This window comes from Hemitrygon akajei, chromosome 16, assembly GCF_048418815.1.
Source record: "Hemitrygon akajei chromosome 16, sHemAka1.3, whole genome shotgun sequence".
NCBI lineage: Eukaryota > Metazoa > Chordata > Chondrichthyes > Myliobatiformes > Dasyatidae > Hemitrygon > Hemitrygon akajei.
The window spans coordinates 21,370,819-21,395,815 of NC_133139.1; the positions used below are offsets into that span (position 1 = coordinate 21,370,819).

At 39.1% G+C, this 24,997-nt stretch overlaps 1 protein-coding gene and 1 non-coding gene across 3 annotated transcripts in view; both read right to left on the reverse strand.

Moving 5' to 3' along the window:
- The window catches only part of LOC140739809 (protein FAM174C-like), a 42,024-nt gene extending 17,664 nt beyond the window's left edge, over window positions 1-24,360 (reverse strand). For both annotated transcript variants that reach the window (XM_073068356.1, XM_073068355.1), the window contains exons 1-2: window positions 24,033-24,360; window positions 16-138 (exon numbers count right to left, since the gene is read on the reverse strand). In XM_073068356.1, coding sequence (XP_072924457.1) covers window positions 16-138; window positions 24,033-24,274 — 365 coding nt within the window. In that variant the 5' untranslated portion in view covers window positions 24,275-24,360. The remainder of the gene's footprint in view (window positions 1-15; window positions 139-24,032) is intronic.
- Window positions 20,947-21,053, reverse strand: LOC140740424 (U6 spliceosomal RNA). Its single transcript, XR_012101855.1, has one exon. It is a non-coding gene; the product is annotated as a U6 spliceosomal RNA (small nuclear RNA).
- Window positions 24,361-24,997: the final 637 nt, after the last annotated feature.

Here is a 24,997-nt window from a genome sequence, read left to right on the forward strand (position 1 = left end):
ACAACAAAACATCACCTCCTCATGCTCTTTGCTTCAAATAATGTTGTGTCATCATCATCTGTGTCCATTGGAGCCATCTCCACGTGATCATCAAAGGAGGACAGCAACCCATACTTCTTCCTTTGACTTTTCTTTAACCTAAAAAGCAAAACAAAATTGCTCTTAAAATGTATTATTTTTTCACTTTCTTCATTTAACAATGATTAAAAATTATTTTTGTAAACCCAAGTCATAAATAAAGTGCAAGAAATGTTCAGTACATCAGTTAGTGTATCGGTATAACCTTTGTGGAAATTGTAAAGAAAAAAAAACATGGTTTTAAGTTACAGACAGGGTAGGATGAAAAGGATGTAGGAAATACTTATGATGAGGTGAAACTAAGGTTGCCATGGGGATAGGCTGTAAATGAGGTCATTCAGTTGGTTTGTTAATGAGGACAATTAGAGAAACAGAATCTGAAGAAAGGAAGATTAAGAGCAATGAAATGTGTGCAGAGTGAGAACGATAAGGAAAAAAAGTCAAGATGCAGAAATGCATAGCCGTAGATCTAGCCATGCTAACGGACAGAGGAATATCAAGCCACGATTTGTAATGAATGATTTACAGCATTACTGCCCAGTTCTGCTTTAGACAAAGGTTTATTTATCAAAGGTCTGTGAGTTCTGGACAGTTGTGCGTAGGTCATCCAACTGCAGCATTACCTCAGTTCTCTCTCAATAACCAGACCAGCTGAGTACTTTTATCAAGATAAAGCATGGGACAGACCCTTGCGCCCCACCGAGCTGTGTTACCCATCAACTTAACCCTAGTCTAATCACAGGACAATTTACAATGACCAATTAATCTACTAACCAGCAAGTCTTTGGACTGTGGGAGAAACCAGAGCAACCTGAAGCACAGGGTGAATATAAAAATACCACACAGAGGGCCCTACCAATGCCGACAAAAAGAGAAGAAAATGGTTTGCATTTGTAGAAAAAGAAACAAAGTCAATATTTCGGTATCAAGATGCTATCAGAATGGGAAAGAAAACTGGTCATTTCTTTAAGTTGTTGAGTGAATGTTGGAAGAAGTCATTTGGAAGAACTCATTTATAGCGTATCCAGAATTGGATTTTGAACTTCAGCCGCCTGAGCTGTAATAGAATTGTGCTAACCACTGTGCTACCATGGCACCCCATACTATGGCATGTCCTGTCTCTTCACTTTGCAACATTTATATTCCTTTCTGTTTTCACTCTTAAATGCCCTCATTTCGTAACTTTTATGGTCCTTTGTTCAAGTTCTCTTTCTGTCACACACTCTGCCTTCATTAATCCATAGACCAGATAACCTCACTTACAGTTCATCTCCATGGCAACCCTAGTCTGACTCACCAATATTCTCTTTGTCCTATTTGTTCTTCCAACATTCAACTCTACAACTTAAAGAACTTAGTTTCCTTTCCCAGTTCTGATATTATGTCTTGGACCAGAAACATTGACTTTGTTTCTCTTTCCAGAAATGCAAAGCATTTTCTTTTTTGTTGCTGTGGTTACTGGTAGGATCATTTGTCAAGAAACACTCCCTTTTTGCAGATAAATATTAAATCTGGTTTACTGAACAGAAGGAACTAAAGTCAGATTCCTACTGCAACTTTAATACAATGGCGCACAATTTTATAAACAAGTTATGGCCAGACTGATCATCCAAATTTGTTGGCCTCTTATCCAAAAGTCTTGAGATTCTTGCAAGGTCTTTGCAGATGTCAATCTACATGTTTCAATACTAAATGCACAAATTTCTGCACTAGAGAACTACCTTCTAATACAATCACTGGGAAATCTGGGAGTTCAATCTGTGATGGATTAAACCTGGCACAGACTTGGCAACTTCATTCATTTCAAAGGAGATGAATGGATTGAAACAGTTTTCAGATAATAGCTTAAAAAGTAGTATGCTAAGTTCATTTGATAGTTTAGGATGTTGATGTTTCATGTTCCTCCCCCATTCCCAACCTTCTTAAATGTATATTTAAATTCCAGACTTAAGTGTAATTTATCAAATATTCTCAATAAAACATTACCTGATCATTATTCACAGATACAAGAGGTACTGCAAATGCTGGAAATCTAGAGCAATACACACAATGTAGTGGGGGAGCTCAGCAGGTCAGGCAGCATAGATGGTTGGTAATAAACAGATGACATTTCAGGACTGATGAAGGGTCTCAGCCCAAAACATCGACTGTTTATTCCCATCCATAGATGCTGCCTGACCTGCTGATCTCCTCTAGCACATTGTATGCATTGCACCTGATCGTTATTTCATTGCTGTTGGTGGGTGTTTTCTGGCAAAAAATTAACATTTCTCCTGCATTACTCAGTGGCTGCAGTTCAACAGATTTCTTTTGATGTAGTGTTTTGCCATGTAATATTGCAAAAGGTGCTCTGTCAATATAAACTGATATTTTTTAAAACTGAGTGCCACAGACTGAGTCAAAGTAACAGCTGGCAATGAAATGCGTGACTGCTGATATTATGCAACCTCTGTTGCCCTGCTAGAGCAGAAACAGCAGGCTTGGCAATAGATCCAGTAAGTTGCTTTATACTCTTTGTGTTAAACACAATGCTAATGGTGCAGACTGCAGGTTAAAACACTGATGTTAAACAGGTTATTTAAGTGCTCTAATTGCCTCATTAGGGATTTTAACACCTTGGGTTACTTAAGGAAAATGGGCTCTCAAGTCATTTTTTTTAAACATTTTTACAATGCAATATAGCAAATAGAACAGAAATCCATCGTTAGACAAAGTAAAATATCCAGTGCAACACACACAAAATGCTGGAGGAACTCAGAAGGTCAGGCAACATCTATCAAAGTGTATAAACAGTCCGAGTGTCCGGCTGAGACCCTTCTACAGGAGTCCTAATAAGGTGTCTCGGCTCAAAGCATCGACTGCTTACCCTTTTCCATAGATGTTGCCTGGCCTGCTGAATTCCTCCAGCATTTTGTGTGTGTTCTTTCGACTTCCAGCATCTGCAGATTGTCTCTTGTTTCTGTAGAGGAAGAAATCTGACAGGAGAGGAGGGTGGACCATGGGAGAAACGGAAGGAGGAGCAGCACTAGGAAACAGTGATAGGCAGGTGAGAAGAAGTGAGAGGCCAGAGTAGGGAATAGAAGGGGGGCGGACTATTTTTAAACTGGAAGGGGAAATCAATGTTCATACCATCAGGTCGGAGGCTACCCAGATGGAATACAAGGTGTTGCTCCTCCACCTTGAGGGTGGACTCATCGTGGCACCCCCTCATATCAGAAAGGAAATGGAAATTAAAATTAAAATAATTGGCCACTAGGAAATTCTGCTTTTGACAGATGAAGAGGGCGTGTTCAACAAAGCTGTCCCCCAATTTACGTCAGGTCTCACCAATACAAAGAAGGCCACATTGAGGGCAGTGGATACAATAGATTCATAGCTGGAGTGCTGCCTCACCTGGAAGGACTGTTTGGGGCCCAGGATGGAGATCCACCACAAGGTGAATGAACAAGTGTAGCACTTTGGCCACTTGCAGGGATATTTGCCAAGAAGAGGATTAGCAGGGTGGAACAAATGGAGGGAATCACAGAGGGAGGAATCCCTTGCAGAAAGTGGAGAGAGGGTGGGCAAAGTAGAATTGTATTTGGTGGTACGGTCCCACTGAAGATGGCAGAAGTTGCAGAGATTGACATGGTGGATGCAGAGGTTCATGTTATGAGTGTGAATGTCCAGGAAATGGAGGAGATGCAGGTGAAGGCAATATCAATGGTGGAGGAAGGTAAACCCCATTCTTTGGTGTAGAAGGACATATCTGATATCCTGGAAAGGAAAGCTCCATACTGGGAACAGATGCAGCAGAATTTCTTGTGCTAAAAATCCAGTTCTGCTCAATAACTAAAAGAGTAACAAAGTTAAAGGGATGATAACTCCTTTTTAGAGACAGAACAAGTTTATGGGTTGAATGGCTTACTTGTCACTGTTTTTGACATAAAAGAAAATTTTACCACTTGGCTTCCAGTTCATTTAATGCCCCAGTTAAATTAAAGGATGACACTACAACAGTAACTGACTTATAACTTAACCCTATTTTAGTTGACTCTAAAGAAAAAGGCAAACATTCCCAATATATCCTGTCGTTTTAGTCAGTATACTCAGCTTATTCTGAGTGTTACAACTACTTGACTTTCAGATATTTTCACCTGATCTGATTAACCAGGGGCAAGTACGTGAACCACACCACAAATATCACACTTCTGTAAATAAAACCAACAGAAACTTCAGAGGTTAGAATACGAAACTTCCTACCGTGAAATGGTCGACATTAATAGCATACGTATATTTAGGAGGAAGCTGAATGAACAACTGAAGAAAGGTTTGGAAGACTACAGTGCAGAGGAGAAAAGAGTAAAAGGAGACTCATTTGGAATATTAACTTGTGGTCCAGTTGGCCTTCTCCTAGGCTGAATTGTATGTACAGTACTATAATTCTATACAAGAACTTCTGGGATATACTTAAGTAGGTTTAAATTGCTTTCACCCATTCTAAATGTAACCTTCTTTAGTTCTGCAAAACAAAATGAAGTTAACTTGTGAAAATTTTCTGGAACAAGTTGTTCCCTCTATTGAATCACAATGTAAAAGTTCATGCTTATATAGCCACCTTTGGTCAATGTCAGCATAGAAAATTAACCACACATGCAAGAAGCCTGAAATACACAGGCAGCAATGAATTTGTATAACAAATGCATCCAAAGGTCATTTACAGAACAGTCAGCAAACAAAAATAAACAAACTGACTACATAGGAGATGAGGAGATTCAACAGTTTTAACGAGAAAACATTTAGCAGTCTGTGAGGGAATTTCAGAATTTGGCCTTAGACAGCTAATGGCAATTAAACTTGGTGATAATCAAGTAGAACTAAGAGTCTCAAAAGGTTATAGGCTAGAGCAAATGAAGACAAAACCAAGCATTTAAATAGACTATACAACTGGGAGTCAGTGCAGGTTGGTAAAGACGGGGTCAATGAGTGAGCAAGATGATGCAAATTAGGGCAGCAGAGTTCTGAGTGTCAAGTTTAGAGCATAGAACAAGGCTAGCTATGTTTTTCAGTGGAAGATTTAATATTTCAACTGAAAAAAGCAACCCATCTGACAGTGCAGCACACTCTCAGCATTAAGAGTTGTATTCCCAAAAAGGGCCCAAGTGCACAACTTGCTAACAACAGGTAAAGAGAATACTGTCTTAAATTAAAACCAGAAAGTGCTACAAACTTATAGAATTATCCAAAGCTGTTGTGAATATGCAGGGTAGAAAACTGCACCCTCTTGAAACACAGAACTCTCCCAGAGTCTATATTTTCTATTCAGTGATTAACACCAATTATTCCTTAATGGTTAAATGTATGCTGAACCCTTATGAATTACAACCCTGAATATAGTTAGCAGATTAAAGAGTAAATATATTCATCTCAATTCGACTGCTGTCTCTCATGCTCAACCTTTGTTCTCGGGCTTTAGAACCAGTCAGTAGTAGTCTGGGAACAGACATTTAAAGTGAAGTTCTTTTCAAATGACATCAAGGATGGAGCCTATCCCCTACAGCTCCACATTGCCTTCCAGAATGTCATTGAAAATGAAATAACAGCACCAACTTCAGCAGAATATTCCCCTGGAACATAGCTCAGAAAGAAAAATATTCATTTCAGTTTTACCTTTGAAATAGCTCTGTCAATTTACAGGAATTAACCTAGCTTACCAGACTGTAATCAGACTTGGGAAATGTCTTCCAAAGGGCATAACATTACCTCAGAAAGGGGTGGAAAGCTGAATAGTACAGCAAGCAGTAATCATTATTGATACGAGAGTGTATATAGAAAAATTATATAAAAGCTGTCCAAAATACAGCGTGCAATAAACCCCTTACATCTGCCTGCTTGAGGCTTGAATAAGTATCATTACTATTCACTATTCAAGAGTCTGTACCAAAATTCATCCCTCAACCAGATCTGCCTGAAATTATTAACTGACCATTCAACTTGAGTCAAACAATTGATTACTTTGAAATAGTAACATTATTAATAAAAATTATAAAATACTAAATATTTTATCTTGTAAGCTGGAAACTAAGCTCAATTAAGCACTTCAATAGCACTATATTAAATGTTTTACTTCTGCAGTTGGACAAAAATTATCAATTCACAAACAATATGGGAAAGTATATTGTAGCAATCAGAATTTAGATGCTGACATTATTTATGTAATCGCATAAACCTACCATGAACCCAAATTCCCCTCAGCTTTAAATTTTTCCTTTGAAATTTCCCAGCCAGTCTCAATCCAAAACAGTGACTGTCCATTCCTTCCATAGATGCTGTTTGACAGGCCGAATTCCTCCAGCACTGTGTGCTGCTCCTCTCCAATAAGCTTTTACCATCAATACAGACAATGCATTCTAGCAACCCACTATTTTATAATACTTTTGCTGCATAAATTACTTTAAATCCACCTCCTCTGATGCCAATGCTTTCAAAATTGTAAATATTTCCCCTGACTAAAATGCCTTAGTACACTGAAAACTCCTAGGTTTTTCTGCCTGAGTCTTTTCCCTGATTTGAAATCTTGCATCTCTGATTCAATTCAGCAGCACACACACAAAATACTAGACAAACTCAGCAAGTCAGGAAATATCTACAGAAATGAATAAATAGTCAACGTTTCGGGCCGATATCGTTCTTCAAGATTGGAAAGGAACAGCGAACATGAAAGGATAAGGTGTGGGGGGGGGGGGTGAGAAGAAGAATAGCTAGGTGATAGGTGAAGCCAGGTGGTTATGAAAGAGAAAAGGCTAGAGAGAAAAGAATCTGATAGAAAAGGAGAGTGGACCTTAGGAGAAAGGGATGAAGGAGGGGGCCCAGCAGAGAAGTGATAGGCAGGTGAGAAGAAGAAAGAGGGCAGATTGGGGAAAAATTGATGTTCATCCATCAGGTTGGAGGCTACCCAGACAGAATATAAGGTGTTGCTCCTCCACCCAGAAGGCAGCCTCATCTTGACACTGGAAAGGAACGGGAATTAAAACGTTTGTCCATCGCCAATTTCTACTTTTGGCAGATGGAGCGGAGGTGCTTGATGAAATGGTTCCCCAATTTAAGGCAGGTCTTGCCAATGAAAAGGAGGTTGTATCAGGAGCACCAGACGCAATAGATGACCCCAGCAGATTCGCAAGTGTTGCCTCACCTTTCTGCAGTTTGTTCCCAATACAAATCTAAAAATGAGGTGCCCAGAACTGGCCACAATATTCCAGCTGGGGTCCAATAAATGACCATTTGCATATCATCTCTATCAGTCTGGAAGACTCATCTTGAGCTTTCAGTTGCCTACAAAAAATTCTTCATACCTCTCTGCTTCAGTAGTTCAAAAAGCCAAAGACAAAGGACAAAATCTAAAATAAATAATTGAAATAGTATCTCACCCTCCAAGTTTCAGCCTCAAGACCGAGCAACAAATCTATCTATATCATATAACCAGACTTACCAGCTTGTGTCAAAACTGGCAAGTTCTGATGATGCTTATCAAGGTGCAATTTGTTTTCCTTCACCAATCCATTCATATTTCCAACAATCCCTTTTCCAGCAATTACAGAATTTTTAATTACTTCCCCCCACACCTCCATCCCCTTTCTGGTCTTTTGTCTTCATTTCTCTCCTGTTAAGATTTCATCAAAATAGATGCAAGAAATTATCATCACATCATTATGACTTTTGTTCTCCATGTTGTCACTGATATTCCCATTAGTTCCCTGCCTACAATTCAAAACACTCATTTTCTAATCTTTGTCAGTTCTGATCAGAATTAGATTTATTATCACTAGCATGTGTTGTGAAATTTGATAACTTAACAGCAGCAGTTCAAAGCAATACGTAATATAGAAGAAAATAAATAACAGCATATGCATATTGAATAGATTTAAAATAGTGCCAAAATAGAAATAATATGTATTTTAATATGAACCTGTATTCACAGGTTCAATGTCCATTTAAGAATCGAATGGCAGAGGGGAAGAAACTGGTCCTGAATTGCTGAGTGTGTGTCTTCAGGCTTTTGTACCTCCTACCTGATGGTAACAATGAGAAAAGTGCATTCCCTGGGTGCTGGGGGTCCTTAATAATGGACGCTGCCTTTCTGAGACACTGCTCCTTGAAGATGTCCTGGGTACTTTGTAGGCTAGTACCCAAAATGGAGCACACTAAATTTACGACCCTCTGCAGCTTCTTTCGGTCCTCTGCAGTAGCCCACCACCCCCATACCAGACAGCGATGCAGCCTGTCTGAATGCTCTCCACAGGGCATCTATAGAAGTTTTTGAGTGTTTTTGTTATGTTACGAACCCCGTAACTGGGTATCTTACCAGCAAAGATAGGAGTATCCGTTGAAGTCTGATGATACTATTTTTAAACAGTATTTATTAGTAAAAATACACAAAAATAATATCAATGCAAATATACAGATAATATACGTCATCAATACTAAACTTAAAAGTGCGGGTATAATAATAATCAATAAGAAATAAGCTCTATCGTTATCTAGGGGATAATGAATTGTCCGATGGAAATATAAAGTTCAGTTCAGTTCATGCAGGCTGCAGTAGTTGTTCACGGTGTTGCAATTGTTGGAGAGAGAGAAAGAGAGAGAATAACAGCTATTAACTTGCCGACTTTCCTTTTACGATCTTGATCCGTTGATGCGTTGTTGTTGTGGCCATTCACGTATGACCACTCCGTCCTTTAGCTAGACCATTCCGTGGAGGACTCATCACCCAGGCAAGGGTGGACACACACACAAGCCCCCACCGGTCTCGTAGCGTCTCTCTTGGTGCATCTGAGGGGTGTTTCCCCAGACCCTACTTTTATCCCCACTCACGGGGTCTCAGGTGTCAATCAGGTTGGGATGATGCAATCCCTCAACCAGACCACTCTGGTTGCCCCGAGGGGTTTCAATGAATAGAACAGTACTCAATACACAATCCTTCTCCAAGAGACAATAACAGTAATCTCTCTTTTTGTCAATAGGAGACATTCCAACCTGTGGGCCTCTCTCTCATTAATTTTTCATGAGCGTTATCAATCTCTCATTTCCTTGGTATCAGACCCGAAATAATAGCGATTTTGCGATTCTCAAAAAGGGGAGGGGGGGCGACTTTGCACCCTTCTGCCCATCAGAGTTGCTCCTCATTCGTAACAGTTGACATACCAAATCTTTTCAAACTCCTAATGAAGTATAGTCACTGTCTTGCCTTCTTTTTAGCTGTATCGATGTGTTGGGACCAGGTTAGATCCTCCTTATACTCAGGAACTTGAAACTGCCTACTCGCTCCACTTCCTGTTCCTTCGTCTTGCTCTTCCTGAAATCCACAATCACCTCTTTCAAAGGTTCAAAGGTCAAATGTAATGTCAGAGAAATGTATACAATATACATCCTGAAATGCTTTTGCTTTGCAAACATCCATGAAAACAGAGAAGTGCCCCAAAGAATGAACGACAGTTGAAAGTGAGAACTTTCATCTTACTGACATTGAGTGCAAGGTTGATGCTGTGACGCCACTCTACTAGTTGGTTTATCTTGCTCCTGTACACCCTCTCATCTCCATCTGAGATTCTACCAACAATGGTTGTATCATCAGCACATTTATAGATGGTATTTGAGCTATGCCTAGCCTCACAGTCATAGGTATAGAGAGATTAGAACAGTGGGCTAAGCACACACCCAGGGTGCAGCAGTGCTGTTCATCAGCAAGGAAGAGATATTATCAATTGTCATCAATACTAAATGTTTTTGCTTCCATAATTGCTGCCTACCCTCATGAGTATTCCCAACTTTTTATTTATTTCTTTTAAGCATGACTCAAACTGTCTTAGCACCATGCTCCATCACAAAGCCTATGCCGTGTGAAATCATGATTGGCTCATGTACACTGTACATTTTTCTGTTTCTGTATCTCTGCTCCTGTAAACATTTTATTATAGATGAAGAACAAGATAACAACTTCTGAATATCAGCTATGAGACAAATTATCTCAATAATGGTACAGTAGGGGGACGTCACATGATGACGTAGGATCGAGACGTGGAAATCCAGCTCTCCCGTAAAAAAAACTAATAAATTAATGTTTAAGTGAAGAAAAGTTAGTAAATATTTTCTAAAAACTACGTCTAAACTACTCAGGATTTTCCTTAGATATGCCTCCTAAACAGACAAAGAAGAAAACTTCTACTTTGAAGATACTACAAGCTGAGCCGGCCACCATGAAGAAGCCTCGGACTCAAGTGCATCTTACCTCCAGCGATACAGAACAGAAATTGGCGGCAACATCAACAGTCTCCAAGAAGGAACAACAGGAACTGCGCATGTGTGCAGGAAAGGGCATGCGCAAACCTGAGCAATTTGAACTACAAATCCCAGCTACGATTGGAAGTGGAAGTGAAAATGAACCCGAGGTGGATTCGGATTCTCTGGAACATACAGATGAAGATGAGGAGGTAAAAGAAGAACAACAGGAAGAGGTTGGAGGTGGAAGATATTCTGGAGACATACGAGAAACTTTGGCGCAAATAATGCATGAATTAAAAGAATTAAAAACATTAAAAATAATAAAAGATATTAAAAATATGAAGGCTATGTTTGATAAAATGATGAAAAACAGGAGAAAATTGACAAGAAAGTTTAAAAAGCTGGAAGAAATAACGGGATACACTACTGAGAGAGTGAATAAAATGGAAGATAATATTCTTGCCTGGACACCAGAAACAAAACGACTGTCAGAAAAAATAGACGTGCTTGAAAATTTTAGTAGACGAAATAATATTAAAATTGTTGGTCTTAAAGAAGGGATAGAGGGAGAGGATCCAATAAAAAATTTTCAAAAATTGATCCCGGAAAATTTGGAAATGGAAGAGGGAACCCAGTTGATGGAAATCGAAAGGGTCCACAGAGCCTTAAGATCAAAACCCACGACCAATCTTGATAAAATGCTTAAGATATCAAGATAAAGAAAAGATCCTGAAGGCTGCTGTCCAATGTGCCAGAAAGATAAATGAGCCATTGATGATGATAGAAGGGAAAGCAGTTCTTTTCTATCCTGATACAAGTTATGACCTTTTGAAGAGAAAGAAGGAATTTAACCCAGCGAAAAAAGTTTTATGGGAAAAGGGTTATAAATTTATATTGCGCCACCCGGCAACACTGATAATTTTTTTGGATGACGGAAAAAGAAGATTTTTTACTGATCATCGGGATGCAGAGGAGTTTGCACAAGAACTCCCAAATATTCACTAGACACAGTAAAGATTTAAAAATGAAACAGATTAAAGATGAAGACGGGGACACTGAAGTGAGTTGATGAACATTAAGGACAGAAGAATATTTAAATATACTTTTAATTATATGATACGGGGGAGAAAGGTAAAAATTTGAGAAATATTAATCGAGAGTAGTGATATTATTTTTTCTCATCTTATATATACTTTTTTCATGTTACGGGGGAAGCTGGAGGAACTTCAGATCGATCGCTACGGGATTCACGTGTGTAATCATGGCATTTGCCATGACCCGCACAACGGAGGGGGGTAATGTGTTTTTTTTTCATTCACAACATTAGCAGGGGGGTTTTTGTTGTTTTTTTCTTTCTAATCTATTTTTCTTTTACCTTTCTTTCTTTGCCTGGATGATCGGAGGGGAGACACATAGCAACATGGAGAATTTTAAAATAATTCTCCAAGGTACTATGAGACTTGAAATATAATATTTCAAGTCTCCATTATTATAGACTGGAGTAACCCCGTTAAAAATAATGACTAATTTACTGAAATTTTTAAGTTTTAATGTTAATGGGCTTAATGGACCGGTGAAAAGAAAAAGAATTTTAACATACATTAAGAAAATGAAAATAGTTATAGCTTTTATACAAGAAACACATTTAACAGAGATAGAACATCAGAAATTAAAGAGAGATTGGGTCGGAAATGTTATAGCAGCTTCATTTAATTCAAAAGCGAGGGGAGTTGTAATTTTGGTCAACAAAACTTTACCAATTAAAATACAAAATGTATTAATTGATTCTGTGGGAAGATATGCAATTATACATTGTCAAATCTTTTCAGAACTATGGACTCATGAATATTTATGCACCAAATGAAAACAATGTAAAATTTATACAGGAGGCTTTTTTGAATTTGGCTGACGCACACGATAAAATATTAATAGGTGGAGACTTTAACTTTTGTCTAGACCCAGTTTTAGATAGGTCAACAAAGGTTGTTACAAAACCAAAAGTAACAAAATTAACTTTATCATTGATGAAAGATTTAAATTTGATTGATATATGGAGAAGAATTAACCCGAGAAAGAGATTATTCATTTTATTCAAATAGACATAAAACTTATTCAAGGATAGATTTTTTCTTACTATCAGCGAATATTCAAGACAGAGTGAAAAATATGGAATATAAAGCAAGAATATTGTCAGATCATTCCCCCTTGATAATAACAATGATAATGATGGATAAGGAGGAATCGATTTACAGATGGAGATTTAATTCAATATTATTAAAATAGCAAGATTTTTGTGATTTTATGAAAAAACATTCAGTTTTTTTTAAGATACAAACTCACATTCAGTTGATGATAAATTTATATTATGGGAAGCGATGAACGCATATTTGAGAGGTCAGATAACAAGTTATACTTCTAAAATTAAGAAGGAATATATGGTAGAAATAGATCAATTGGAAAAAGAGATTACAAAATTAGAAAAAGAATCTCAAAGATATATGACAGAAGAAAAACAAAGACAACTTGTTAATAAGAAGCTACAATATAATACACTTCAGACATACTGAACAGAAAAAGCAATTATGAGAACTAAACAGAGATATTATGAACTAGGTGAAAGATCACACAAGATTCTTGCTTGGCAGTTAAAAACAGACCAGGCTTCCAAAACGATAAATGCAATTAGAACAAGTGTAAATAAAATTACTTATAAACCTTTAGAAATCAATGAAACTTTAAAACATTTTTATTCTGAATTGTATCAATCAGAATCACAAAATGATATTGTTGAGATAGAAAGGTTTTTAATCACAAATAACTCTCCCAAAATTGAATTCAGAAGAACAGAAGGGATTAGATGTGCCTTTTACATTAAAAGAGGTCGAAGAAGCTCTAAGATCACTTCAGAGTAATAAATCTCCAGGAGAAGATGGTTTTCTGCCTGAATTTTACAAAAAGTTTAAAGATTTATTAATTCCTCCTTTTATGGAGCTAATACACCAAGCGGAAAGAACGCATAAACTTCCCGAATCTTTATCGACAGCTATTTTAATAGTATTGCCAAAAAAAGACAGATCTTTTAAAGCCAATATCATATAGACCTATTTCTTTGTTGAACACGGACTATAAAATAATAGCAACGATTTTATCTAACAGATTATCTAAATACTTACCAAAATTAATACACATGGACCAAACAGGATTTATTAAAAATAGACAATCAGCAGATAATGTAACTCAGTTACTTAGCATAATTCATTTGGCACAAAAGAGGGAAGAAATGAGTGTAGCAGTTGCTTTGGATGCAGAAAAAGCATTTGATAGATTGGAATGGGAGATTTTATTTAAGGTATTGGAAAAATATGGATTAGGAGTATCTTTTATAAAATGGATTAAAACCTTAAATACTAACCCCAAAGCTAAAGCGGTGACAAATGGCCAAATTTCAACATCATTTCAGTTAACAAAGTCAACTAGACACGGTTGTCCATTATCACCTGCTTTATTTGTGTTGGCAATAGAACCATTAGCTGGATTAATTAGAACTGACTCATATTATGGGTTTCAGAGTTAATCAGGAGGAATATAAGATTAACTTATTTGCTGATGATGTTCTGATTTATCTAACTAACCCATTACATTTGTTGCGTAAATTATCTTCTAGATTGGAAGAATATGGGAAAATATCAGGGTACAAAATAAATTGAGATAAAAGTGAAATTCTACCCCTTACTAAAGGAGATTATAGTCAATGTTGATTAATAACTCAATTTAGATGGCCGATAAATGGTATAAAGTATTTAGGTATAAGAGTTGATAATGATATAAAGAATTTATATAAATTAAATTATTTGCCATTATTGAAAAAAATTCAAGAGGATCTTGATAAATGGATGATGTTACCAATAACATTAATAGGTAGAGTCAATGCTGTAAAAATGAATATTTTCCCTAGATTACAATATTTATTCCAAACATTACCAATACAATTACCGCAGAAATTTTTTCAAGAGTTAAATAAATGTGTGAGGGAATTCCTTTGGAAAGGTAAGATGTCAAGAATATCGTTGGAAAAATTGACATGGAAATTTGACCTGGGAGGGTTACAATTACCAAATTTTAAGAATTATTACAAAGCAAATAAACTTAGATTTATTGCATCTTTTTTCGATGAAGATAAACCGGCATGGATTAGAATAGAATTAGACAAAATAGGAGAAAATATACCAGAAGATTTTATATATAAATGGGAATCTAAATGGATACGGGAAAAGAAAGAATCTCCTATACTAAAACGTTTGATTGATTTATGGAATAAGATAAATGTTGATGACGAGATAAAGAAATCTTTATTAGCAAAGAGACCTTTAATTCAAAATAAACTTATCCCTTTTACAACAGACAATAGGTGCAGGAGTAGGCCATTCGGCCCTTCTAGCCAGCACCGCCATTCACTGTGATCATGGCTGATCATACACAATCAGTACCCTGTTCCTGCCCTCTCCCCATATCCCTTGACCCCGCTATCTATAAGAGCTCTATCTAACTCTCTCTTGAATGCATCCAGAGACTTGGCCTCCACTGCCTTCTGGGGCAGAGCATTCCACATATCCACCACTCTCTGGGTGAAAAAGTTTTTCCGCATCTCAGTTCTAAATGGCCTACCCCTTATTCTTAAACTGTGGCCTCTAGTTCTGGACTCACCCATCAGCGGGAACATGCTTCCTGCCTCCAGCGTGTCCAATTCCTTAATAATCTTATATGTTTCAATCAGATCCCCTCTCATCCTTCTAAATTCCAGTGTATACAAGCCCAGTCGCTCCAATCTATCAACATATGACAGTCCCGCCATTCCGGGAATTAACCTTGTGAACCTACGCTGCACTCCCTCAACAGCAAGAAATGTCCTTCCTCAAATTTGGAGACCAAATCTGCACACAATACTCCAGGTGGGGTCTCACCAGGGCCCTGTACAGCTGCAGAAGAACCTCTTTACTCCTATACTCAATTCCTCTTGTTATAAAGGCCAGCATGCCATTAGCTTTCTTCACTGCCTGCTGTACCTGCATGCTTGCTTTCATTGACTGATGTACAAGAACACCTAGATCTCATTGTACTTCCCCTTTTCATAACTTGACTCCATTTAGATAGTAATCTGCCTTCCTGTTCTTGCCACCAAAGTGGATAACCTCACATTTATCCACATTAAACTGCATCTGCCATACATTTGCCCACTCACCCAACCTGTCCAAGTCACCCTGCATTCTCATAAATCTTCCTGACATTTCACACTGCCACCCAGCTTTGTGTCATCAGCAAATTTGCTAATGTTACTTTTAATCCCTTCATCTAAATCAGGGGTGTCAAACTCAAATACACAGTGGGCCAAAATTAAAAAATTGGTACAAGTCGAGGGCTGGACTGGTTCAGCGTTTATTGCAAAACTTATTGAATTTATTACACATATTACCCTGGAACTAACAAAACTTAGGTTATTGCCTACAAAAACAACATTGAACATTAAATAAATAAAAAATCAGTTGCATTTATTTCTTATGGCTTTAGCTGCAGCTTTTCTGGAGTAATTTCTAATGAAAACATTTTTCCACAGGCCAACACTCTGTGATTCACACTAGTCTAAGCCAGATACTTGGCATCTCATCTTGGATGCAAGTTCATCAATGTTTGCAGTCAGGCTCTGAGCTGAGGAAATCCTCAGAATTGAGTGAAGGTGTTCATCAGAAAGACGACTCCTATGTGATGTTTTGTTTATCTTCATCAAAGAGAACAGTTGTTCACACAGATATGTGCTGCCAAACATAGAGAGCATTTGAGCAGCTTGGGTACGCAGCTGGGGCATTGTGTCGGGAATGAAACGTAGAAACTGTGCAGCGCCCACCAAGTCATACTTTGCCTTGAGTGTGTCACTACATTGGAGTTCAATCAGCTCCATTTGTACGTTGGTTGGTGCGCTTTCCACGTCAGCTGCAAATGGATTACTGAGCAGTTCAAACCTGCTTTTTTGGGCTTCAAAGTCGGCAAATCGCCGTGTGAAGTCGGCACCAAGTATGCTAAGTTTTTCAGCAAACTTTGCACGTGGGAACACTGCGGTAGAAACCTGCTCTTTCATAGTTTGGCAACATGGAAAATGGCTCAAGTTTTCTTGCTGCATCTGCGTCTCCCACAGGCGCAGCTTGGTTTTAAAAGCCCTCACTGCAGCGTACATGTCTGTGATCACACGACCCCGCCCCTGAAGCTGCAGGTTGAGCGCATTGAGATGGCTCGTGATGTCACACAGAAACGCCATTTCACAAAGCAACTTTTTATCCCGGAGCTCTGTTGTGTCTTTCCCTTTGCTTTCCATGAACTGACAGATCTCCTCACGCAACTCGAAACATCTTTTCAGCACTTTTCCTTGGCTTAACCATCGCACCTCTGTGTGATAGGGCAAATCATTATATTCTGAACCCAACTCCTCCAGAAACGACTTGAACTCGCGGTGATTCAAACCTTTGGCTCTTATGAAGTTAACTGCTCATGTTAGGGTGCTCATTATATGTTCCATTTTCAAGGCTTTGCCACACAACGATTCCTGGTGTATGATGCAGTGATAAGCTGTCAGCTCACCTGTGCCGTTTTCCTCCCGCATCTTCTCCCGGATCCTGCCCACCAATCCACTCTTACTGGGGCCAGCTTTAATAGTAATTAGATAATATCTCGCGGGCCAAAGATAATTCCTCCGCGAGCCGGATTTGGCCCGCGGGCCTTGAGTTTGACATATATGATCTAAATCATTAATGTATATTGTAAACAGCTGCGGTCCCAGCACCAAACCTTGCGGTACCCCACTGGTCACAGCCTGCCATTCCGAAAGGGACCCGTTAATCGCTACTCTTTGTTTCTTGTCAGCCAGCCAATTTTCAATCCATGTCAGTACTCTGCCCCCAATACCATGTGCTCTAATTTTGCCCGCTAATCTCCTATGTGGGACTTTATCAAAAGCTTTCTGGAAGTCCAGGTACACTACATCCACTGGCTCTCCCTTGTCCATTTTCATAGTTACATCCTCAAAAAACTCCAGAAGATTAGTCAAGCATGATTTTCCTTTCATAAATCCATGCTGACTTGGACTGATCCTTCTACTGCTATCCAAAAAACTCTGAACATCCTCTACATAGCACCATCCAGAGACAGAGAAGCAGTTTCAGCGACAGGTTACTATCGATGCAATGCTCCTCAGACAGGATGAAGAGGTCAATACTCCCAAATGCCATTAGGCTTTACAATTCTACCGCCAGGACTTAAGAACTTTTTAAAAGCTATTATTAATGCTTTTTGAGATAGTGATTTAGATGCATATCATATTTTCTTACTGAGTTAAGTATTGTACGTAATTAGTTTTGCTACAACAAGTGTATGGGACATTGGAAAAAAGTTGAATTTCCCCATGGGGATGAATAAAGTATCTATCTATCTATCTAGCTATCAAATGTGTCATAATTTCATCTTTTATAATTGACTCCAGCATCTTTCCCACCACTGACGTCAGGCTAACCGGTCTATAATTCCCTGTTTTCTTTCTCTCTCCTTTCTTGAAAAGTGGGACAACATTAGCCACCCTCCAGTCAGCAGGAACTGTTCCTGAATCTATAGAACACTGTAAAATGATTACCAATGCATCCACGATTTCTAGAGCCACCTCTTTAAGTACCCTGGGATGCAGACCATCAGGTCCCGGGGACTTATCAGCCTTCAGACTCAACAGTCTATCTAACACCGTTTCTTGCCTAATATACATTTCCTTCAGTTCATCCTTTACCCTAGTTCCTTTGGCCACTATTACATCTGGGAGATTATTTGTGTCTTCCCTAGTGAAGACAGATCCAAAGTACTTGTTCAACTCATCTGCCATTTCCTTGTTCCCCATAATAAATTCACCCGTTTCTGTCTTCAATGGCCCAATTTTGGTCTTAACTATTTTTTTGCTATTCACATACCTAAAGAAGCTTTTACTATCCTCCTTTATATTCTTGGCTAGTTTACCTTCGTACCTCATTTTTTCTTGGTGTATTGCCTTTTTTGTTATCTTCTGTTGCTCTTTAAAAGCTTCCCAGTCCTCCAGTTTCCCGCTCATCTTTGCTACGTTATACTTCTTCTCTTTTAGTTTTATACTGCCCTTTACTTCCCTCGTCAGCCACGGCCACCCTTTACTCCCCTTAGGATCTTTCTTCCTCTTTGGAATGAACCGATCCTGCACCTTCTGCATTATTCCCAGAAATACCTGCCATTGTTGTTCCACTGTCTTCCCTGCTAGGGTATTGTTCCATTGAACTTTGGCCAGCTCCTCCCTCATAGCTCCATAGTTCCCTTTGTTCAACTGTAATACTGACACATCCGATTTTCCCTTCTCCTTCTCAAATTGTAGGTTAAAACATATCATATTATGGTCACTACCTCCTAATGGTTCCTTTACCTCCAGGTCCCTGATCAAATCTGGTTCATTGCACAACACTAAATCTAGAATTGCCATCTCCCTGGTAGGCTCCAGTACAAGCTGTTCTAAGAATCCATCTCGGAGGCACTCCACAAACTCCCTTTCTTGGGGTCTAGTACCATTCTGATTCTCCCAGTCTACCTGCATGTTGAAATCCCCCATGACAACTGTATCATTACCTTTGTGACATGCCAATTTTAATTCTTCATTCAACTTACACCCTACATCCAGACTGCTGTTTGGGGGCCTGTAGATAACTCCCATTAGGGTCTTTCTACCCTTAGAATTTCTCAGTTCAATCCATACTGACTCTACATCTCCTGATTCTATGTCCCCCCTCGCAAGGGACTGAATATCATTCCTCACCAACAGAGCCACCCCACCTCTTCTGCCAATCAGTCTGTCCATTCGATAAGATGTATATCCTTGAATATTCATTTCCCAGGCCCTGTCCGCTTGAAGCCATGTCTCTGTTATTCCCACAATATCGTACTTGCCAATTTCCAACTGAGCCTCAAGCTCATCTACTTTATTCCTTATACTTCATGCATTCATATATAATACTTATAATTCGTTACTCCCCTCTCCTTTCATATCAATTCCTATTTCACTTGGCCATACTGTATGATCTCTTCTTGAGCTTTCTACTCCATTGATTCTGTTGTCCTTTTTAACTTTTCTTATTTTCACTTTCCGTTTAACTCCATCCTTATATTTCCAGTTCATCCCCTCCCCCCAACTACTTAGTTTAAACACATCCGTGTTGCAGTGGCAAACCTGTCTGCCAGAATGCTGATCCCCCGCCTATTAAGGTGCAACCCATCCCTTTTGTACAATTCATCCCTACCCCAAAACAGATCCTAGTGGTCCAAGAATGTAAATCCTTGCTTCCTGCACCAGTTCCTCAGCCACACATTCAGATCCATCATCTCCCTGTTCCTGCCCTCTCCAGCACGAGGAACTGGAAGCAAACCAGAAATAACCACCCTGGAAGTCCTGCCTTTCAGCCTTCTTCCGAGTTCTCTGAAGTCCCGCTGCAGAATGTCCTTCCTCTTCTTCCCGATGTAATTTGTGCCGACATGCACTACCACTTCTGGCTGTTCACCTTCACCCTTGAGGATTCCCTGCAATCGGTCCGTGATGTCCTGTATCCTAGCACCAGAGAGGCAACACACCATCCTTAAATCTCGCCTGTTGCCGCAGAAACCCCTTTCCGTACCTCTTACTATGGAGTCCTCTACTACCACGGCTCTTCCTGATGTCTGACTCCTCGGCTCTGCTTCTGCACCAATTTTCAGCTCACAGACCTGTCCGCCTCTCAGACTGGCAGTATCTTCTGTCCTGACAGCTTCTAAGAGGGTGAACCTGTTTACGAGAGGTACATCCCCTGGGGTCTCCTGTTCTTCAAGCATCCTTTCCTTCAGCAACCTGAGGTCATCCAGTTCTTTCTTCAGTGCTGTAACATGCTCCTTCAGAAGTTGAATCTGGACACATTTTCCACAGCTGTAGCTGTAGCAAAGGGTTGATAATTTTTTTTTCTTCCTGTAACCTATTTGAAAATTCAATTAAAAAAAATGGTACAGTAGAGCTGCGGACTCAAACTTAAAATGAAGTTAAATGTTGCTGCTATCCTGCTATAAAGATTATGATTGTTACTGCTCATTCTTCCTATCAAATGAATTGCTTCATACTTGCACTGAACTATTACTGTCACCCTCCTATTTCTCCATTCAATATCTTCCAGAAATACAGTGAACACTGAGGAAGCTAGTAACGTATCAAAGTTTAAATGTGACATGAAAGCTTTGACATGATTTGTTTAGTATAATACACAAAAACAGAAGTAATCCCAAAACCTACCGTCAGTGAACAATACAGTATACTTTCCTCCAGTCTGAAAAAAGGATCATTCAAAACCTCTCTTTGTTCTGTGTTTCACCAAGTTTTGTACTTTAAAAAGATATTTCCATTTTTAATAACAGGAGTCTCAAATCTGCCAACAAGCATATTACATGGGACATTATAAAATGCTTTAACCACGATCCTCATTAGCTCTTACTTCTAAAAACACACTCAAATTTGGTTTTTTTTTTGTTTTTTTTTGTTTTTTTTTAAATTTTTTGGAACGCTTCACGGATTTGCGTGTCATCCCTGCACAGGGGCCATGCTAATCTTCTCTGTATCGTTCCAATTTTAGTATATGTGCTGCCGAAGCGAGCACGTCAAATTTGTTTTTAATAAATCCTACAACTAACAATAACATTTTCATGACTGCCAACCAGGTTTGCTTTGCTTTAATGTCTTTAAAACATCCCCATTATTAACACTGACCAACTGTATTGCCAAATCTATCTGAATAAAGCAAATCTGCAGTCCTCTGGCACCACTCCCAAATCACTTCAATAATACTTAACCAGACACAGTTCATCTTGACATTAAATTAAACACTTCCTGGTAATTACAATAAACTTTATATACAAAAGATTCTCTTATTTTATTAAGTGACATGTCACAAGAATAAGGGTAGTCTCTGAGTACTTCAGAGCTCAAGAACGAGATCAAGTTTTTAAAACATGAATTAGTTGTATTTGAATCATGCAAGATACTTAACATTCAGAAAGGAAATGTGTGGAATTTTAATCATTCGCCTGAGGTACAAAACAAAAAAAAATTACTTGACACAGAAGGGGTTTTACCCTCTTTTCACCTGGCTCAGTCATCTTTTTAGTCATTCAGTGTCTTCTGTTCTTCATTGAGACCCCTGTCCATCTCTCTCTACTTAATCAGCAACTTTAAACACTTTCTATTTTCTCTCAGGTTTTGCAGATCATCAACCCGAAGCATTAACACCTTCTCACGGACACCGTTTCACTTGCATTTTCAGTTAGCTCAGATTTCCAGCTTCAAAGAATTTGATTTTGTCCAGTGAATTAACTGATTGTTTATTCAAAAACTACCAACTGCACAATCTGGAAATCTGAAACAAATCAAGAAATACGCAGCAGTTCATGCAGCCCCTGAGGAGAGAGAACCAATATTTAACATTCAAGTCACCACAACAATCCAAAGGAAGATTATTGACCTAAAAAATGTAAATTCTTCTTTTGTTGTTGCAGATTCCATTGAATATTCTATCAAGCATAAACTTGAGAAGTCTATAGATGCTGGAAATCCAGAGCAATATACACAAAATGCTGGAGGAACTCAGCCGGTCAGGCAGCTTCTACAGAAAAGAACATAGTCAACTTTTCAGGCCGTGACCCTTCAAGACTCAGGACTTTTGTCAGGCATTTTCTCTGGAAATGTGGCAGCCAAAATTCTGCATATAAAGCTCCAAAATCAGCAGTCAAATAATAATGTTTTGGTGGTAACAACTGAAGGAAAGGTGCAGACAGGAGAAGAGGGATAGTTCTCATTTATCTTCAAAATAATGCCAGTGAACAGCCACTTTAGAAAGAAGTAGCCTGGCTACTGCAAAAAATACTGCAAAACCAATGGATAGCCTTCTTGATAATGCTTCTGTTCCCATTAACCTCTCCTTGTTAGTCCTCCTAATGTGTCCCAATTTCCTCTCTCAAACCTAAACCATTTAGTCCAACTTCAACGGAATAATCAAACTAGAACTTTTTGTAAGTCTACTTCAAGACCCAAACTCAAGTGGCAAGATAAGTAATGAAATACAGTTTTGTAAGAAGATTTTCTAAAGCTGTGGCTCACATTCACTCTGAAATTGCCATGGAAGTACTCAATGACTGGTGAGTGAGCTGGAGAGAGGGACAGAGGGGAGGGAGGGAATCTCTCCTAATGATCCAATTATCACCATTCTTTTCTCAGTCAGTCATACCACAGCCAACGATTAATCAGTTTCCTCAAAGCTGTTTGTCCTGCACAAACATAGTTGGCTTTTTACTCAGATGCACAACAGCAATTGCACTTTTGAAAGCAATTCATCATGTACAATGTCATTGAAACTTTTCAAGGAATTTGAAAAAGACATGTTGCAAAGTTGATAAGGGAATTAAAGGGTTAAAATAAGGAGCTTTTGATGGCTCTGGGCCAATTTAGAAAGATAAGAGGTGACCTCATTGAAAACTGCTGAATACTGAACGACACTGATAAAGTTGACATGGAGAGAATGATTCCAATAATGGTAGAATCTAGGATCAGAAGGCAAAACCTCAGAATAGAAGGACATCCCTTTAAAAACAGAGATGAAGATTTCTTTAGCCAGGAGTTTCAATCAGGAATTCATTGTTACAGTCAGCTGTGGAAGCCAAAACAATGGTCTATTTAAAGCAGAGGTTGACATGTTCTTGACTGGTAAGGGTGTCAAAGGTTTCAGGGAGAAGGCAGGAGTATGGGATTGAAAGGGAAAATAAATGAACTATTATCAAATCACAGAGCAGACTTGATGGGCCAAATGGCTTAATTCTGCTCCTATGTCTTATGAACTATGCAGCAATGACACATCACAGGCAAGTTCACTGGCACATATATAGCATGTTAAAGCAAACATTAAGTTGTCAAAACCAGCAACAAAATGCATTGATTATTAACAAAAAGGTGAGATTATGAACAGTGGTGCTTGTTTAAAATAAACTTAAGGCAATTACCCAAACTGGCAAGAGTTTTCACCCAAAGTTCTTGGTAAACATTGACTAGTAATCTTGCAGACTCAAATCTCTCTCTCAAAATAATGGGCAGAGTTAGGCTTTTATGCTATTCATCTATTGAAGTACCTACAGCAAACAAAACTTGAGTCGACTGGTTTTTAAACCATTTCCTCCCACCAAACCATACCCTCACTTCCTAACTCCACTCCCCACTTCTCTTCCTTATTCATCGTTGCATCTTTACTTTCTCTTAAACCATTCTTTATCCACCCTCCTTTCCCAGTTTACACGATACAATAAAACAATATCCTACAGATTTACAAACCCACTCATTGCTAATCCTATTAACGCCCAATTTTGTTTTATGTTAACCAACCCAGCCTGTGACTTCTTCTGGCACCCCAACTGCCACCACTCAGTTTCCTTCCATCTCACTATCGACCCTGCCTCTCTTTCTCCTCCTCCTGTACCCTCCTCCTCTTTCCCTTTCCACTGTCGCTTCACCTTAGCCCCCTTTACCCCTTCCTTCTCTCCGCGACAACCTTCCGCCCACCCTCCCCACGGCCCAATGTCCCGGTTTTTCTTACCGCAGGCCCCGCACCAAGAGGTAGATGAGCCCGAGGGCGCTGAAGCCGAGAACCACGGCCACGGCGCGTCCAATCGCCGACCCGTCGTTAGATTTGCCCCAAGCCGGCGACGACCCGGGCCTGCTGGTGTTCGGCGCCGTGGCGTTGCCAGTATCCTGGCACTCCCCCGGCGGCAGCAGCAGAGACAGGCAGAGGACGGCGGCCAGTGCCCAGCCAAGGGAATCGCCGCCGTCCAGCCTCATCGTCCAGGATTTCCCGCTCCTACTTTGGGTAATGGGGAACCTTCACACTGTGACACCGTACTGCAGGAAAGGCGTCACACTCAATCCTCCGGGCAACAAGCAAGAGACTGGAACTCCCACACGTACACACACACAAAAACCAAAATAAATTAATCATTAATCAATCAATCAATCAACAAACCCTTTCTGCCTTAAAACATGTCTCTTTACAAGAGAACTAATCCGACTTTATTAGGGTTTAAAGAAGATTTGTATTTTCACCTTCAGTATGTATTTTTTCTTTTAAATTTCGCCAAAAGAAAATTATAAATGAAGTGTGTTTGCAATCCTAGTTTGTTTTGGTGAGTTTAGTAATTCAGCTTAAACAAGTTACTCAGATTCTGAGCTGTCTGATTGGGAAATCGCTTCTTGATGTTTGTATAAGGATCCAATTTGAAAAGTGTTTTGCAATCAGCATGAGCAGTCAAAGCAAGTGATACCATATTGTTTATTTAGGGTTTTTTTTCCACATATATGGTTGTATATGGCACATTAGGCTTCTAAAATGAAATTCATTAAAAGAATGAAGGGGTATTGTAGGCCTACCAATTTATTATGATGGGGAAAATAGAATATTGTGTGAAATCACAAACTAGAGAATAACTGCGGATGGTGAAAATCAAAGTAATACACGCAAAATGCTGGAGGAACTCAGCGGAGGAGGCAGCATCTATGGAAAAGAAT